General features: G+C 42.5%; 1 protein-coding gene across 1 annotated transcript; it reads right to left on the minus strand.

Moving 5' to 3' along the window:
• Positions 1-1638: 1638 nt before the first annotated feature.
• Positions 1639-13675, minus strand: wnt11 (wingless-type MMTV integration site family, member 11). The gene is made up of 6 exons (XM_008332266.3): positions 12726-13675; positions 10396-10588; positions 7924-8168; positions 5579-5856; positions 5194-5486; positions 1639-2647 (listed from the first exon to the last, which is right to left on the minus strand). The coding sequence occupies exons 2-6, from the start codon at positions 10476-10478 to the stop codon at positions 2473-2475; spliced, it is 1074 nt and encodes a 357-aa protein (XP_008330488.1). The 5' UTR covers positions 10479-10588; positions 12726-13675; the 3' UTR covers positions 1639-2472.
• Between the last annotated feature and the right edge of the window lie 4854 nt (positions 13676-18529).

An 18529-nucleotide genomic window follows, 5' to 3' on the forward strand; every position in this document is an offset into this window, starting at 1 on the left:
GCTGTGCTATTACCTGGCTCGGTCCGAAACAGCAGACCATTCATGGGCAGTTTACCCACACGGCGACTGTTCCGCTCCACCACGGCGGTGTTGTGTTGACAGAAGAATGTGGAGGAAATTCATGTTAGCAGCAGGTTCATGTCACTGGCACGTTCATTCTTTACATTAGGTTCTTTATTGCGCAGAGTATGGTATGTCCAGGGGAGACGTCTCAGATAGGTCAGACAGGGGTCAGCTGAATAGTCACACGCCTCTGTGATAAGACTGGCTGGAACTGTCCAGGTTCAGCATTTCCAGACGAAACAAGTCATAATGAAGGCCCTATCTAATCTGCTGAGGCATGATGAAATTACTCTAATGTCATCTTAGGTTTTTCTTGCGATTATTTCACATGCTTTCCGTGTGTCTGTGTGCCAGTCCATTTCTTAAACCAAATTAAACATTTGCCCTGCGGCGGTGTTCAACCTTCTTCTTTACTGGAATGACGAAAGATAAAACAAATGTGGCAATCTTTGAGACATATCGTGAGTTTTAGCGGTTTGTTATAAAAGTGCGTCAGACATTCCAGTCAACTCTATCAGCTTTAAACAATCGCTCTTCATTTGTTGAGAAACATGTCCTCACTTTAACGACAGCATGCACGTCCACGTCCACGTCAAGTTTCTTGTGACAGACAGCAGTGGGTGGACACGAAGGGCAAACACATATGGACACTGTTGTCCCCAACTGCCAAGCTGAGGAATGCCAGTGACTGTGGGGTCCTTGTGGGTGTAGATGGAAGGCCTGTACGCAGTTCAGCTGACATTTACTCCAAAAATGAGTACAAAAAAAATCCATCCTAAACAATGACAACATGACTCAAGTTTTTGTTCTTTTTTTTTTTGCTACATATTTTCTGTTATAATAGCCGTTATTTTTTTTCTTTTTACATCAACCAAATCATCAACGACAATCAAAAATGAGGGAAAAACTGTGAGAAAAATGTGGCATCATAAAATGTATCTAAATGACTGTTGGTAATGTTCTTCTCAGCCCTGTTTGGGCCTTTGTGGTTGTTTTGGCAGTGTGTGTGTGTGAGTGTGTGTGACTCCAGTGAGTTTGTATCTCACTGATGCCCTGTATCATGTGAGCTCTCAGCATGGGACCTACGTCCTCCACAGCTACTTCTGTCGGTGTAAAATCACGAAAAACCACTTGAGCCAACACAACGCTGGTCATATCTGCGTTCTCCGCAGCGCGGAGACCAACAGTCTCAATGTATGTTAAATATTTCTTTTTCTGCTGAAATTTTTCTGAATTCGATGTTTGTTCATTGGAGGTCTGGCTCTGGAACAGCTGGGATAAGAGTGACCGAGAGCCTTTGTAATGGTTTTTGTGAGGAGCTGGAATGGCCAAACAAACACTTTCCCAGGGTTGGAGTGATCCCTAAAGGCACAAGCCAGCAACTCATTACCGACTGTGCCGATCTAAAGTCACACTAAGATTTAAAGGATGATAAAATGTTATTTTACAAAACGCTGCCTCTGAATTCTGCTTGTTTAGAAAAAAACATTATGTCATCAAATACGTAAGTAATGGTGCGGCTAAAGAAAATAAACCTTCATAATCTGCTGCAAAGATCACATGAAAATCTCTTTGTTATTTTATAAATATTTCTTTCTTTATTTCAGTATACAAAATAACAGTATGTACATCCACAGAGAAGTGGTTTACAAATTCCATGAGTTCAGCTCATATGCTCTAAAAAATAGAATATATATTGGAGCTGCCTGCACGTCAGTCAGACATAAAAGAGATAATGCATCACTTCTCCAAGCTCGTTATTGTCCGCTCTCATTCCACAGGGATGCAGGCACGTCATGATCCACACTGGATCCATGGTGGGAGTCAACCACAAAAATGTTCCATGACTTAAAAGTACTTAAAGTTCCCTTTGTGTTCCATTTTCCTCTATTGTCCATTCTCCTGCTGAGGAAAAAGTTCTAATAGTACCTTTTAAAAAAAGTACCACATAGTTCCACCAGAAACTTCCAACTCCATGGAATAAAAAAAAGTCTCTAGTGAGGAAAAAAGAAAATCCTCTCCTCCATCATAAAATTCAATATAATTTCTTTTAATAGACATAATAAAATAAACTTTCAATATCCCTGGTGAGGGAAATGTATTTTCATTTACATGACAAAACAAAAAAAAAATATGAGGACGGCGTCTTCACTTGATTCGACTGACACACCACGCTCTCCACATCCAGGTTTGCCATCCAGAAGAAGAAGAAGCCTGATTGGCAGCTGGTAGATCTGATACAAAAATGATACTGATGCAAGAAAAAAAAAACGTTCCTTGTAGCGATACACATGCTAAAGCTTCGGCGGGATTAAGCCTCCTTTGTATTTGTAGTGCTTTGGTTAATCTGGAGCCTGGTGTGGCTGAGTACATGTGGAGGACCTGGTGTGGCTGTTAGCAGGCGAGGACTCATTTGCAGACGTATCGCTCTACGATCCGCTCACATTTCTTGCAGGTGACGTAGCAGCACCAGTGGTACTTGCAGTGGCAGCGCTCCACCAGCTTCTCTGAGTACGGGTTGTACCCCCGTCCACAGCACATCAGGTCACAGCTGTCGCTGCCCAGGGATGTTTTGTTGCACTGCCTGTAATCAGCACACAATAAAAAAAAACAAGAAGGTTTTAAGTCCCAGGTCACAGATGTGGAAGATAAGTCTCCCTTCCAACTTTCACTGCAGTTCCTGACTCACACAAAGAAGTTTACAGCTTCATTCTGAAACATTTAATGTTGAATCTCTCAACCAATAGCAACGTCCACAATGGTCTTTTAAAAGTGCTCGACCGACCAGTGGGCCTCGGACCTTTTGTGCCCTCCTGCTCCCAAACATGTTTTTGATTCATTAGCTTTTTGTCTGCTCGTCTATGGGCAGTGGATGCATTTGGAGCCACTTACTTCAGAAGCCTAAGGCATTGCAAATAGCCCCGCCATAAATCTGACCGAATACACAGGGCAGCCCCGCTCTCTCTTTTAGCTCGCCCTCTTCACATAATTGCATTGTTTTATGATGGCGGAGTGTTAATGACCAGTATGCTGAGAGCGATGCTGGGCTGATGGCTCCTGTGGGAGTGAAACAGGAGGAGGAGGAGGAGGGACTGGGTGTAAGACAGGTTTATTACAACACTGAGAGTTGGAAAATAGACAGAAACCCCCACAGTCAAAATTTGTCAGGAGCCAGATTATTGCTGTAAGCTGAGCAGGAGGCTTTGCAATCTGCAGTTTACATTTGCAGCTTTAAGAAGGGACCCATTGATGTGATTTAAAAAGAAAGGTTCGGGTTTTTTTGGGTTTTTTTTGGAGGTGTGGTTGTGTGAGGTACTGACACACGGCCAGTCAATCAGCAACCGACCTGAGACCCTCACACTAGCTTTGCTGGAATCGTGGCCTCTAGCAGGAACACACAGAAATACCAAAACTTCAGAAGTATCTGAGGGATATGTTAGAAAAACAGAACAGTAGCTTTTTAAAGTTTTTGTTCTTTCACATCAAGATCAACTTGATTTCAAAGCACATCTTGCTACATCCACCAATAATAGGATCAGATGTATCATTTGGTCACGTTTGTTATTGCAAACTTTTCTGACAAAACCTGTCACCAAGGAATTCATAAACTTGGTTTAATGCGACCGATTAAAAGACATATAAATGTTAGGTTCCAGTCGGGTGATGAATATGTTTTTTTAACTGGAGATTATTTCATTAGATGTGTTTTTTTTCTCAGTGCGTAGTAGTTTCCGTGAGGATCCAACTGCAGCACAAAACAAAACATTCTGAGTTCTGAGTTTCAAATGAATGTAGGCAGGTGATAATAAAGACCAATCTGTTTTCCAGAAAGACCAGAAAATGTTTGAAAGAATGAGGCGGACGACGATTGCCTCAAGATGGGAAAACTGGGAAGTGGCTAATCACAACAGCGGCGAGGGAACAGAGACTAGCAGGAGGTAAGAAGGGAACTGAGGGGATGAAGATGGGGGTTTTACTTCAGATGGAAGTGGCAGACCCGGTCTCTCAGTAAGAGTCATGTTTAGTCCAGTGAGTCTTTCATTTAAGTAAAAGAACAACGTGGCATGGTGATTAGAATGTAAGTCGTTTAAATACCGGGGACTGATTAGCAGCTGTTGGTGGGTCAGGTAAAGTGGAGGACGATGTTTGTCAGGTTGGAGTCGGCTGACGTCTATATCATGATAAAGTGGCTTAGATGTGGTTTGTGTTTTGTTTTTCAGCAGTCAAGTACACAGTTAAATAAAACTGAACTATCATTGTAACTTAAGGAAAAACTTCACTTCTTTTTTTCAATGACCGTAACAGGTGCTCTTTGGACAATTTATTAAATGACCATCCATTAGAGCCTGAGGTGAAAAATCAATACTGTCCCTCCAACAATTCCTCTAGCGCTCTAACTTAAATAATCTATTTTTTAAACCGGCCAATCAAACTGAGGAGGCACTGTTTTGGCATGTCTTGTCACTGTCCGACATTGCTGACGTTCTCTGACAACACAAATTTGGTTTCCACTGTTTTATGTAAATAGATGAAATTAGCCAAAACACAAATAAAGCTGCAGCAACTCTCTTGGTGATTCTAATGCTTTCAGCACCTGTGCACAACAACAAATGCACACAGTTACGTGGGATGTTTGCGTAGGCTTAAAGGCAACTATAAATCAGGCTCGAGCTCCTCACAGACCACACACCACATTTGAGTGGTGGTAAGTACGCTTGCTTTATCTTTGGGGACTATTAACTATTTCCCCATTTGTGTGGCCCTCTTCAATCAATATCAGCTGCGGTGCACTTAGTCCCTAAAATAACTGCATTAGTCATTGTTTCAGATAGCAGCACAAGCACTCCAGTCACCGCGGTGTTTTCAGTGACACATGCTCAGACAGGCCATAGACAGAGCCCACTCAGGGGCCACAGGCTGTTATCAGCAGTCTCCAGGCTAAACGGGGCCACCACACAGGGTAGCACTTCATCTGAGTCAACAACCTTGATGAGCACACATCCATTTCCTGTTTTTCAGCTGTGTGAGTGTGTCACCGTGGAAAGTATCCCCAAACAACAGAGATCTATCATTACCTCCAGAAAGCCTCGCTGCGTTAATGCACTCAGAGTCAAACAGGGATAATCTCACCTGTCCTGTGTGCCAACGGAGCCCTGCTTCTCATTCTTGGTACAGAAGTCTGGGGAGCTCTGCAGGTAGACTAGCTCATTCTCCCTCACTGGTCTGATGTCGATGTCCTTTGGCACCAGCTGCTTGCGTGTCCCCATGGGCCTGTGAACCACCTTGGTGGCCGACAGGTACTTGGTCTTCAGGTCCATGGCGATTTCCCTCAAGTCTTGCAGTCCTCTCCAGCAGGTTCTTATGGAGCAGGAGCCGGAGACACCGTGGCATTTACATTTCATAACCAACGCCTCTCTGAGTGCCTAGAAATGAGAGACAAGAGTCTCTAAATAAATGTGAGCTCCAAAAACACAAAATCAAATACATAATTAGACATGTGTAAGAATTCCCTCACCTGTCTGCCCACTTCACTGTTGTGCAGATGCATGAGTTTGTTAGCGTGCGAGCCTGAGCGTTTCATTTTCATGGGGGCATCAGAGAACTTTGAGCCCATCAATAAACCGAAGTGTAGGTTATCAGCACAGCCACCCCAGCGATAGCCGGGTTCTGGGATCTCCGATGGGATTGGACCACAGGAGCACAGACGCAGGTCTCCAGAGGTGCATGCTCTGGCTATAGTGTGGCTGATGGTTGCAGCAGACAGGGCATAGACGAAGGCAGCTTCCCTCGTTCCTGTAGGAACAGAGAGCAAAGAAAATGAATATGCTGAAAAATAAAATATCACCGTTGTGATAGAAATATCAGAAAAACAATCTTTGTAATAAAAGACAAGGTCGTTAATTGTCCATCCTGCTTTGTCCAATCTTTACTCTAGTTTTCCTCTGTGAACTCATTGAGTTTTTCCAGTGACTGAAGTCGATGGATCAAATTGTTCTGTAGTTTTCTGAGCTTTTCACCCAACCTTTTACCATCTGTCCTGTGAGATCTGATCACACAGATCCAGCTCTAATCCATCCTGACATGACCCTTTGACCCCCACCGTGGCCTGGTATTTTAAAAACCATGACATTATTTGTCACATCGACAGACAAAAATGCAAAGTTTGCTTGTGACGAACACAGATGGCCTGTTGGTTTCCATTGTTTACTGCAGATTTACTCTGAGTAAAGGATCGTTCCCCCGGTAATCAGTACCTGTAGAATTGCTCAGTTGAAGCTTCTGCGTAAGCAGTGACACGTTTTCTCTAAGCTCTTTTCTTTCAGTATTTTCTTGACTTTTCATGAGGATTCATTCTCTGAAATCATTAAACCCACATAACATAGTATTATCTTCACAAAGATATGGGCAAAAATGTTTTCTTAGAAGTGACTTCAGGTTTCTGTCTGTTTTAATCTCTCTTTATTGGGTTTGTATCAAAAATAATGTAGAAAATGTGCTCCGAGACTTGTTTGATCATATTTGTGCATGATTTCTGAAAGCTTTTAGCTGGAGATGAAACACATGAACTGACTTTACTTCAACATAAGTTGGTGGGACTGTGTTTTTTTTTTTTTTTTAGCTCCACAGCGTCAACAACACTTTAATCAATACTTGACTGTTCTGTTCATTAGTGACAATGAACTCAGCACAAACATTATGAGGAGTGATTGATTTGTGATTATATGGTTAAATCTTGGTCAAAATTTTTTTTTTTGTTTAATATTGTATTTTAAACAGCTCAGATCTCATGCATTACAGAGTTAGGTGTTGACAGCCGAAACTATAGGCTGTAAAGAGTAATAATGAAACGTACATTTAAAATAACTATACTTTAATTGATCATACAATGTTTATTTTGTTGTTGTTTATCTTTTGACTGATGAAACATTTTTGTATAAATATGTTTGTTAAGTTTCATCTGGCAACACTTTAGCAGAAAATATTTAACAAATGTTTTTAACTGCCCCCCCACCCCGAAAAAAGTGCCTGTGCAAATGTAAGAGACTTTAGACACGGCTCGTCACTGGGTGTGCTGCAGTGCAGAGTGAACGCTGATGTGATTGGCACTGATGTGCATGCACTAAAAGCACACATGTTAAAGGCCAGGGAGCAATTGAAAGTAAGGAAGGAAAATCACGTATGACCGAAGGGCGGTTAGATCAAAGCCCTGCTGGGACAGAGATGAGCCATTTCCTCTCCACTGCAGACTGTTCATTTGGCAAATGGTAGCTATGCCTTTTCTGGGGAGTCGTGCAAATCCTCCCACCACTGCAACCCAACAGTAACAGTCTTTGCCTAATTCAAGGACCTGCAGGCAAGAGTGCGGTCAGCTACGCACTGCTGTAGATTTCAGAAATAACAAACCAATTATTAAATCACACAGAATATATGCAGGCTGTAAAAGAAGGTATGCTCAAATTACGGCTTCAGTGCAAATCCCTAGTGACGGCTGCACAGCGATAAAAATTGAATAATTTGTCTGAGAGTTGAGGTGATGGGAGGAGGAGGCCATGTCATCATAAAAGCAGAAATCATTTTTGAAAAGGACATGATTCCGCAGGTATCGGAGTTCTCTCAAAGGCAGGCGTGTAAACATATTTCTGAAAATGTAACGTGGCATCTGAGCACTGACACCATAAAGACTGGAGGATGTTTCCAGCAGTACCAGAAAACTGAGCCGCAGAACATATGACATTCACTGACCCTGGTTTTGGAAATTCGTTGATTGACAACCGTGAACATAAGTTTAAGACTTGGGGTTTAGAAGAAAAAAAACTAGCTCTTTGTCCGCGCTGTCAATTCAGAACATTTGTGACGTACCTCTGTCAAGGTCTGGACGATATTTTGCCGCATCAGAGGAGATCTCAATGGAAGAACAGTTCCAGCGCATATCGGCGAAGGTTTTCTGACACGTTTTCTTGACCTCGCGGGCAGCTTGAACGATGGTTTGCATGAGCTCCAGGTTGCTGCGGCACAGCTGAGCCTGGGAGGACACCAGACCAGGCAGCAGCTTACAGTGATTAGTCTGGTTGACGTGTAAAGATGCAGGAACATGTGACAGTGCTCTATATCAGGAAAAATGAGAGAATATGACACTTTGAACAAGCTAATACAGGCAATTACAACAATTTAATAATCCCATATTTTTTGTTTTTATGTGCTTTGCGAGATGCGTTTGGTTTGTGGGATTACCCAAAACATGACTTTTCTGTTAGCGGGGTTTTAGAAGCAGTTTTCTTGTGTGCATTAATTTCAAGTCCATGAGAGGCATCGGCTTTGAACTAAGCCTTGAAAAGTTGAAACAGATAACGCTTAAGGCAGTGAAATATTTTGGCCTGTGTCACATAATAGAAGCATCTTATCAAAGTGAAAATCCCAGGGGTATGCAGGTCAGCTGTGGATTCATAAAATATATGTGACACGTTCTTGGCTTTTATGCGTTCCTTTTGGTAAAACAGTCAGGAAACCGTAGGATAAGAATGAAAAAAATAAAAATGATCTGCTGACCACTCGCAGCTCTCTCCCCTGTGGCCTTGGCCACGTGTTTACAGGCCAATAAATGCTGCTCACCTTGGAGTTAATTCAAACTGTTTAAATTTATTGAGGATTAAGTTGACAGAGAAACCACAAGCTGAGCCGTCTGGCTGTGATCTCTGCTCTCTGTATGTTGGACTCTATGCTGAGCATTCGTGAGAACCACTGCACCTTGGCCTGTTTTGCATTAGGGGTTGAGGGGCCGCCACTCTGTGCCCAACGACAGGCTGCGACTCTGCGGAGCTTGAGGTAACCCAGCACTCACAGGTGTTTACAGCTGCATCTGTTTTGCATTGCACCACTCTGTTTTATCAAAACTGCAAGACTTCTCGCTTAGATTTAGCACATGCCATCCCCGCTCTCATGGCACATCTGCTTTAGTCGTCCCACCGCTCGCTCTGATGAGACGCTGCTAAAGCTAGTCCAGTAAGTCATGCTGTCACTGAGATCAGACAAAAGAAAATAGCACTCTAGCTGTGAAAAAGACCCTGAAGAGTTGAAAGGAAAATTGACCGGACATTCTTGTAAAATATAACAAATGTGGAAATAGCAACAGGGGAATTTAATGTTCCATGGTATAACTTTTTTTTTAATTTTAATGGAAGTTTTTTTTTTTTTTTTTTAGTTTTTGAGTGTGTTTCTCTTGTTATAAGCAGTATTTGAGCTAAAGTTTGACAAACAAAATGAGCTCATCTTTCACTGTCTTTGGGCCAGTTACCATGTTTGGGCTTAAACCGTTGTTAATCCCAAGTGCTAATTTAATATGTCCTGTGCCTGTGGCATTACTTTTAACTTTATGATCTTATTTCTAGTTACCTAAAATGTAGCTATAAATAAACTAGCTGTAAAATTTCTTTGCTATGTTTTGGGCTAACTTTTAGCTGTTTCTGAGCTGCATTAGTTTTTGCAATTTTTTTGCCATTCAAATTTTAAGCAGATTGTTCTTGAGCCAACTCTTTCTTTAACATTTCCACAAAAAGTTCAACTAACTTTTAGTTATTTCTCTGCAAACTTTTAGACATGGATTTTCAAATTAACCTGCTGTTATCTTTTGTGGTTGACTGTGAACTACAGAACCGTATATACACTTTGATTTTTAATTTTCATTATATATTTTGAATAACAGTTAGAAAATATTTTAAATGATGTCTTGGTTAAATGCAACTGTTGCCTCTGTTGCGTATTTTTTCCAAATTTATAAACTTTTGTTTTACTTTTACACAACATAAAAACAGTGTGGTACGCAGGCTAAACAATCAAGGTGACAGATTTCTTCTACACCAGCTATTCTTAAACCAATGTGCAGTCTAACTAGACTAAACACAGAAAGCAGTGACACGACTGGCGCTGTCTGGGTCATCACAACGACTCGTCGTCGTTTTTTTTTCTCTCCTTATCGAGTCGCTTTTATACAACTTTATACTTTTTTATATACCAGACTGAGATAAATTCAGTCTGGATCAGGCCTCTTTCAAGTAGGGTCAGTAAATCAGCCATGTTTCTGGTCATAACTAAAGAGTGTCCAGCTAATCCACCGCCTCCTCCATCAGATGCACATGTACATAAAACACAACCTTCAACCTGAGCAGGAGTAGCCTGGAGAATGCTGGGGCCCATTTCAAAGCAGCCCTGGACCTTTCACTTCATAAAACATTGTAACCCACACAGCAAAGAGCCACACAACCAGCGCAGCATCTGTGGTGAACATTTAAATGTGATAAAGAAGGCAGAGAAAGAGGCTAATCTAAGCATACTTACAGCCATTTGATGCCAGAGCAGACCTGAGACAGCAGCAGAGCCGTGAGCACACAGAGAGGCAGGACATGAGAGCTACTCCTCATGGTTGGACTGTAGCTCCAGATTACACAAGACGAAAAGGACAAAGCAGCGTTGGGCGTCTCGCTTCAGACTCAGAACTCAGCGCTCATGGCACGGCCTCTTCTTCTAAAGCCTGCAATAAATGCAATAAACATTATGAGTGAGTCTGTGCCGTGGTGGGCCAGCCCTGGATACATTTATGTTAGAACCACAGAGAAAATGTCAGAGCTGTAAATGCTCACGTGATTTAGGAGAGATCATTTCAAATGAGCAATTTAATGTTATTTAATTATCTGAATTATTTTGTGTTGTTCATACCAAAGAAAAAAAGTAAAGCACAATCTATGAAATGGAATAGTACCAGAATCAGTCATTCTGCTGTGTGGAGAAAATCATGATAATATCAACAGTCACAGTTCAGCTTTGGCTACGTGTAAATAAACATAACAGGATAAGAAAGAAGAAACCACAGCTGTATCAGTGGTGTATATAGAAGGTATCGTATATCACAGATGGGTAACAATTATAATGACATTTAAGAGACAGTTACATTTAAACAAAGAGGATTTATTTTTGGACAAAAACGTTGCACTCTTGGTTGTATTTTCACTGTTTTACTCTCGGTGTGAGCGGTAGATGTGGCCGCTGTTGTAGTCAGAAAAACAGAAGGAACTTTGAACAAAAACTGAGAAGGCAGATGGAGACAAGCTGAATAAGACTACTGTCAGAGGACAGATCTGGACAGGAAAGACTGAATGATAGAGAAGAGCATAGACCGGACTACAGACCAATAAGATGGTCAGACAAGAGGACAAAATATATGGACATGTAGGATTGGATCAGACAGAGAGAAGGGCAGACCACGGAGTCGGCCAGGGCAGTAGAGGTTTCTGATATGGGCGACATGGGCAGACGCCCAGGGTGGCATTTTGTCATGTTTTGTCATCTTGTAAACACGAGACATTTTTTCGGTTTGGAGTGTGGGGGGCTTAAACACAAAACTAACTGGGAACCAAGGTGAATTAATTTACATTGTTTTTCACTAAGGTGCAACAGAAATAAATAGGTTTTCTTCAGCGTGTTCAGATTATGTCAGTGGCTGCGTGGTGGTTGTCCAGGCGCCAAAGAGGCTAGGACTGACGCTGGGTCAGAGGACACACAAGATGAGAACCCAGGGCATGGACGGGGGGGAGGGGGGGACTAGAGGACAAACCAGATGGACAGGCTGTTGGACAGAGGACAGGCAGAGCTCAGGCCAGAGGCCAGATCAGATGGTCTGATCAGCTCAGCATCACATTATCAGATGGCCTGGGAGCACAGTGTTCACAGTGTTTGAAGTGCGTTACGGCTCTCTGATGGTAATGGACTTTCTCAGGGCGGCGCTATTGTCCTAAACACGTTTAAAAATGTGTGAAATACCTGCCGATCATTATTTAAATGGCCTCAGTGAAACCGTCCAATACACTGATACCAATGTTCCTCTGAGACAAGGGCTATACATGACAATGGAGTCATTTTAACACAGACTTCCTCCGTCTTCTGTACTTTTGGTCGCTGTCCCGCGGCAGAAGCGTTACAGGGCTACGTCACAGTCTTTAATAATGTAACGTCGTCTACGCTCCGTGGTTTACGGTCCATGAACAGTAACTGCAGTTTTCTCTGTAGGGGCCGACACACACGCCGTTATGTGTGTGGTTATTGGGCGTCAAGTGAATCATTACCTGCATTTTTATTACTAAACGTAACACAACAGGTAAACAGCAGAATATAAACCGTTTACATACTGACTGAATAAGAATTGTTTTTTTAAATTCAAGTAACACTTTTAATACTTAAATGATGAATACACATAATATTACACACGATGCAAAATTCATTTTTTTGAATTATTCTTGCCCCCTCTTTTATATTTGCCCCAAGACATCAGCGCTGTACGTGTCGCTTTATGCTCACAATAAATATTTTATACGATTGAATTGACGCTTTCGATTATTCTCTTTTCGAATTTAAATTTCAAGCGTTTTCTTTTGTTAAAATAAGAAGGATTTTTTTAATGGTAATAAAAAATATCTCGACCTAATCTGAGGTTCTTTTTTCCACCGAGTCACGTCTGTTAATCCACACTGCGTCTGCATTCACGGAATAAACCCACACTTTGAAACGTATCCATGGAGCACGAATACACACTACAGCCACTATGTGCGCAAACATATACCGTATTACTCAGTCTGTGCGCGCTCTGACTTCAGCTAAAACTAGTTGGAACTCACCTTTACAGCTGCGCCGAACACTTCAAATAGTAGAATTAAAAAAAAAAACAGGAGGTAAAGCAGGTGAAGAAAAAGTAGTCAAGTATCCTCTCCAGGCTGGGTGGATGGGGGTTCTGTGTAAAGCCTCTTCTAGTCTGTTTGGAAAGTAAAATCCAGCTCAGGGTCGTAGAGTAGCTCCGCACAGGTACGCATGGTGTGTGTGAGTGTGTGTCAGAGGGAAAGTGCTTGTACGAGTGTGTGAGCTCACAGTGAGTGAGTGAGAGAGTGTGTGTGAGTGAGTCGGGGCAGTCTCGTCTCTAAGTACCCTGCCCTGCTTTGATCTCACTGCTGATGTCAGACCTGCATTAACATAAGAAAGCGCGCAGCACCGGCTCCACAGCTCGGCCACTCGGAAACAGCCCATAATAACATAAGGCTGTGTTGCTGGATTGATGTCTCACTGAAGGTGCTCTGGAGAAGTACAGTAATATCCCCACAGGGAGCTGCAGTGAAGTACCGAGGCTCTGATGATGAACAGTGCACTCCGACATCCCAGCCATCATTAATACACTTCCATTGAATTCCTCCTAAGATTCCTGCAGATCCCACATGGCTCTTTGACATCAGTCTTCCCTAATTATGCCCTATCACCGACACAGACGCGATCGACCTCAGATTAAAATCCTACGGGTCTATAATGGTCCGTCTGGTGAACGTCACTGCAGCAGTTCAGAGCTGACAACCGTCTTAAAGTTGTGTTTATCGATGTGATAATATCGTCTCTTTATATGTGAAAGAGAAAACACATTTCATATCAGTATGTTACTGATATGAAATGGTTATTTTTTACCACTATGGTCCACAAAGACAACAAGGCTTTTTGTATTTCTACACTTGTTTAGCACGTGCGGAATTTTAAGCTTTTTTATATATATTTTAAAAATCAAGTAAAGTGGGAAATAAATATTTAAAATATTTTGATGTCTATAACTATTAGCTGTACGTTTTTTTCTTATACTGACCTGGTGAAAACACAAATCCGACTGTCTCAAAAGTTCTATTCTCCCTCTCTCCCTCTCTCGCTCTCTCTCTCCCTCACACACACAAACTGTACAAACTGTCTACAGTTACATAAAAAACAATGTTAGGGACACACCCGTTCTGTCAGTACCTGCAGTGAAATATAATGTGCTTTTAACATATTTTAAATGGAAAGACTATAATTTGAAAGCTTTACGGTTATCTGGATTCACTACGACTAGAACTCCCTATTTTATTGTGGACATTATAAAACAAAAGTCATATAATAAGTGTAACATAATATGAGGCTGTTATATACCCCCCTCCCTCCCTCTCTCCTTTTCCCTCCCCTGTCTCCCTCTCTCTCTCACACACACACACACACCTTCTATTCAGTTTAATTTTCTTTAAAATAATATTACATAAAGTATTTCCTGCACTAAATTATTTCCTTAAATGTGAACCACTCTGTAAATGATATGCTCCTGAATTAGCTGTGGGAACCTGAGGTAAAGTTTACCCTGGTGCACAGACAAGGCACCAGTGAGCGCTTGTCCAGACCTTGACCTTGCAATTGGTTTAGCTAACATTACTGGCCTCGTGCACTGCTGGCTGCTCCTGCGGGAGCAGCAGATCAGGTGTTGTCATGTCGTTTTCTGGAGCAGACACATTTACAGACCACAACAATCTCCCCTCCCATGTCTCCCCCCCCCCCCCCCCCCCAATGTATTTGCCAAACAGCGTCCGCAGCAGTAAAGTCTCACACAGTCCCATATGCACTTTATGTCTGTACGGTGGGGCTGTGATCCTGCCTGTAGAGGGAGAGAGAGACTCCGTGAGTTTTGTATTGCAGTCAACTGTGAATGGGCACAGCTCGGAGCTTGTGTGGGAGTTGCGGAGCTTCCAATGAAGCGGGCACATCTGCAGGCAAACTTTTTACACACAGGCTCTCCATTCCTGAGCCGGGATCAACAGGCAAAAACCTCCATCCTCACATCTCACATTCTGAGCAACGCGGGGGGGGGGGTCTTCTGAGAGAGGCAGAGGGGTCAGCCGGAGAACCACCGGAGTTCATGATAATGAAATAACTCATGTCACCCAACGGCAGACTCGGAACTGAGTTATGATAGATTATCCACATGTGAGATCAAAAACAGCTTGACGCAGGTAATGTTACACTGTCACTGTAATGAGCTCGTCACGTCATGTAGCTTAAAAAAAAAAGCTATGAAAAGTACACTCGTAAAAAGAAAAAACGATTTTAGTTAGCATAGTTTTAATTGTAAACTAAACTACTAAAATAACGAGGTTTTTTTTAGATTTAAAAACAAAAAGAAACAAATAGATTTAAAAACAAAAAGAATTCTTACAATATAATGCACAGGAATGAAAAAAAACCATTTATAACATAGTTATCTAAACAAACAAGGAAAACGTGGTCATTTTCAGTCGTGCGACCCACAGATTGACTGGTACGTTGTGATCTGAGTGAGCACAGTTAATATCAGGGAGGAACAGGTCCTGCGGCTCAGAGCACTCAGCCATTGTTCTTCCAATCTCGAGGGGATCCAGCCATTATCATGAGGCTCACTGGGTTGGTAGCAGTGGCGAGTCAGGGGGGGGGGGGGGCGCTAAGGACACTCAACTTTCATCCACAACGGCGAGAGGCTGAATGGGTGCAGAGTTACTATTATACCGGTGAAAACGTATCCCAGACTGTGAACAGCGTGCAGATAGAAGTGAACTGGTGTGAGACGTGCACTGTGGGGTCAGAGTAGAGAGAGGGTTTATCCACTCTGTAACTGTTTTTCCTTTGCTAAACATTTCCGGGAGATTTAGTAAAGTACATGCTAGGTTCCTTTCTTCAGACGCCAGTCTTTCATACGGCTACTATAAAGGTTTATTCTTTTTTGATGAAAAGGCAGAAATATGCAAAACTGCACGGATAAATTAATATAAGATTAACTCTCTGATGGAAAAGGCTCCTTTCTGACTTTGGTGCCTGTTCTCCATTACCAACTGAAGGCATCTGACCGTAGATAATGTCCCAATCAAAATTAAATCCAGCTCTTTGATTAGCAGCCATCATGAATGCAATAGAGCAAGGACTTGAAAGGGCACTTTTGAATGGAATCAATCAGTGAACCTTATCCGTAACGGTGTGTTTCCATTTGGCCTCTTATCTCCACCCAAACAGAGTCGGTCCTTTCTGCGAGCTGATTATTGACAAATAACGAGAACATTATGACAATCATAAACCCCACTCCAGCTGGGTACAAGAGCTGTCAGGTAGGACAAGTGAGACAGAACAGGCCATGTGAAAAACCCATCACCCTCTGATGTCCCTGCCGTGGTTCACAGTGGGGATCACCAAAGAAACAACAAGCTCCGTCCAGTCTGTCTCACTGGACCTACGTCTTTTGTGTACCATTTGTTTATAACCTCTGCCTCTATTGTGATTTGAGGCCAGAGCTCTTTCAAGTGACAGATGGGTGGCACCTTTGAACATGTCATGTGGTCCTCCATCAGAGAACGGTCAAAGCTGCACTGACCAGCGGGGTCATTGAGCTCAGGGTTAGCTGCAGTGTAGATGGTGATGCATTGAGGTAATGTCTTATTAAACTGACAGCTCGTCTCCAGAGTATCTCTGTTCTCAGGTAAATGAGACTATTTACTGCTTCAGTTTACAGTATGAGCTCCAACAACATCTAAAGAGTTGCAGGGGGAACCAGAGAACTAGGGTTAGCTCCAGCGGAAAAAAGGAAAGATGGAAATAATTATTGTTATTAATATTATTACAATTCACATTTACACCTGTGATTACTTTGGTGTCTCCTTGAGAACCAAATCCCTATACAAAAAGACCATCTATCTGAGGCAGCTGCAAACCAGTGACCTCCGTGCTGTGAGGCATCAGCACTAACCACCACGTCACCGTGTGGCCTCATAAAACAGTCATTAACTATTGCTGTGATGAAGCCAAACTGCTGCTACAATATATGGATATAATAAACCGGCAACACTAAGATGACACTTTAATACGCTGATGCTGGAAGCATGCTCTCATGTCACCAGGTAACAGGGTTTCAGTGGAGAAGTTAAACTTTGTTCCACTTCCTGTTTGAGCCGTATTGAATGCAGAGCTGCTGCTCTTATGCCTGCAGATTAGATCATGTTTATATAATCCTCCAAACTGTCCGGAGAGTTGTTATGATATTTACAGTCCACACACCAGCTGCAGGACATTATCTCTTTCTACAACACACTGCGCTATATGATGAATAAATTAAACACGCTTTCAGTAAAAAAAAAAATCAATGTTGCATCATTGATGGCAGTGGTTTCTATTACAGATGTCATCACACTGTGTGAACCTTTATCATTGTCTGCTCAGAAGGAGCAAAAGGTGTTGAGAGCACAAGGTGATGGGGGAGGAGTGGAGAACACCGTCCCATTGGGGTGAATCCAGTGTTGTTCCAATCATTTACAGGCATCTTTTCACCCGATCCCTCTGCTGAGCACAGAGCCGAGGGGAGGTATAGGAATCACATGGATAGGCACCAGCCCAGCTGCAGGCTTTTAAACACTACAATAGATAAATTGTGCTGATACATCTGTTCTTCATGAATTCAGCCCTTTTAGATTTTGGTTGGCAGAGGCGCGAGAGCATCAGAGCATCCTTAAAAATGATTAAAGCACTGTTCCTTCGGAATTTCAAAGGGATTTTGAATTCCAAGCTGCATACCCAAAGGCCTACTTCTGTGAAAAGTGCACAGGTCCAGAAAGGCAGACAAGCACTGTTTTGACAGGAGCCTTTTCCAAATATCAGATTGAATTTGTGGCCGGTCGTAAAATAATTGGTTTCAGTGTCTAGTGTTCAGATAATCCTCATAAACACCTCAGATCTTCTTTAGGACTGCCCCCCATATGATGTTCGCTTTTAAAGCCAAATGGTGAGAAGACTAGTGTTCCTTAAGGCTACAATCAACAACTTGACTGTGAAATAATTCAAACCAAAAGCTTCGCTCATGTGCTGTAAGTACCAAACGTCAGGCCAACTTTCCCCAAAAGAAATCCTTGAAATCAAATCCACCTCAGCCCTGTGTATTCCTGTCCAGGGTAGAGTTAAACCCTGAATGTGTATGGACGTGATTACTGAACACCACAAGTTTTACATCAGTGCAAAGCCTTGACTTCCAGCAGGAAACCTGCTGCACGGGTCAGTTATGTCCAGACCTTGTTTTTCTTGAAGATGGCGGATGTTGTCAGTGACGCCGCACCTGACATTCATCCAGTATCACTGCCGGTGTCTGCGCGTGTAAATAAATAAAATGTTGCCTGTAGGAATTACATGGACATATGGTTATTGCGAGTCGATGTGTTGCATGTGGCCGTGGGCTAGTGAAGCCCGCATGCGAACAGTGCTGCGAGGCAGATCCGTTTGCTCAGCAGCTGAGCGGGGGGACACGGAGATGCTCCTTTCACACTGAGCTGAACACTGACAATCAGGCCTTTGTCAGGCAGGCATCTGCTGTTAAAGCTCACAGGAAGAATACATGTCTGTGTAAAAAGTGCTCTCCGTGGGGTTATCGGTGTTACAGATCAGGAGGCATAAAAAGCATGTACATGCTGTAGCAACTACAGCAGCGTAGCCCTGTCTTATTACAACGCTAACAGGTGAAAACAAACTACATGTTGAAGCCACGCAAGCTCTCGTGCTTTTTTTTTTTTTTTGTTGGGGGGGGGGGGGGGTGGCAGGGGTTGTTAAAAAACTGTCAATTTATTTCACCAATTTGCAACCAATT

This window comes from Cynoglossus semilaevis, chromosome 19, assembly GCF_000523025.1.
Source record: "Cynoglossus semilaevis isolate Cse_v1.0 chromosome 19, Cse_v1.0, whole genome shotgun sequence".
Taxonomy (NCBI): Eukaryota; Metazoa; Chordata; class Actinopteri; order Pleuronectiformes; family Cynoglossidae; genus Cynoglossus; species Cynoglossus semilaevis.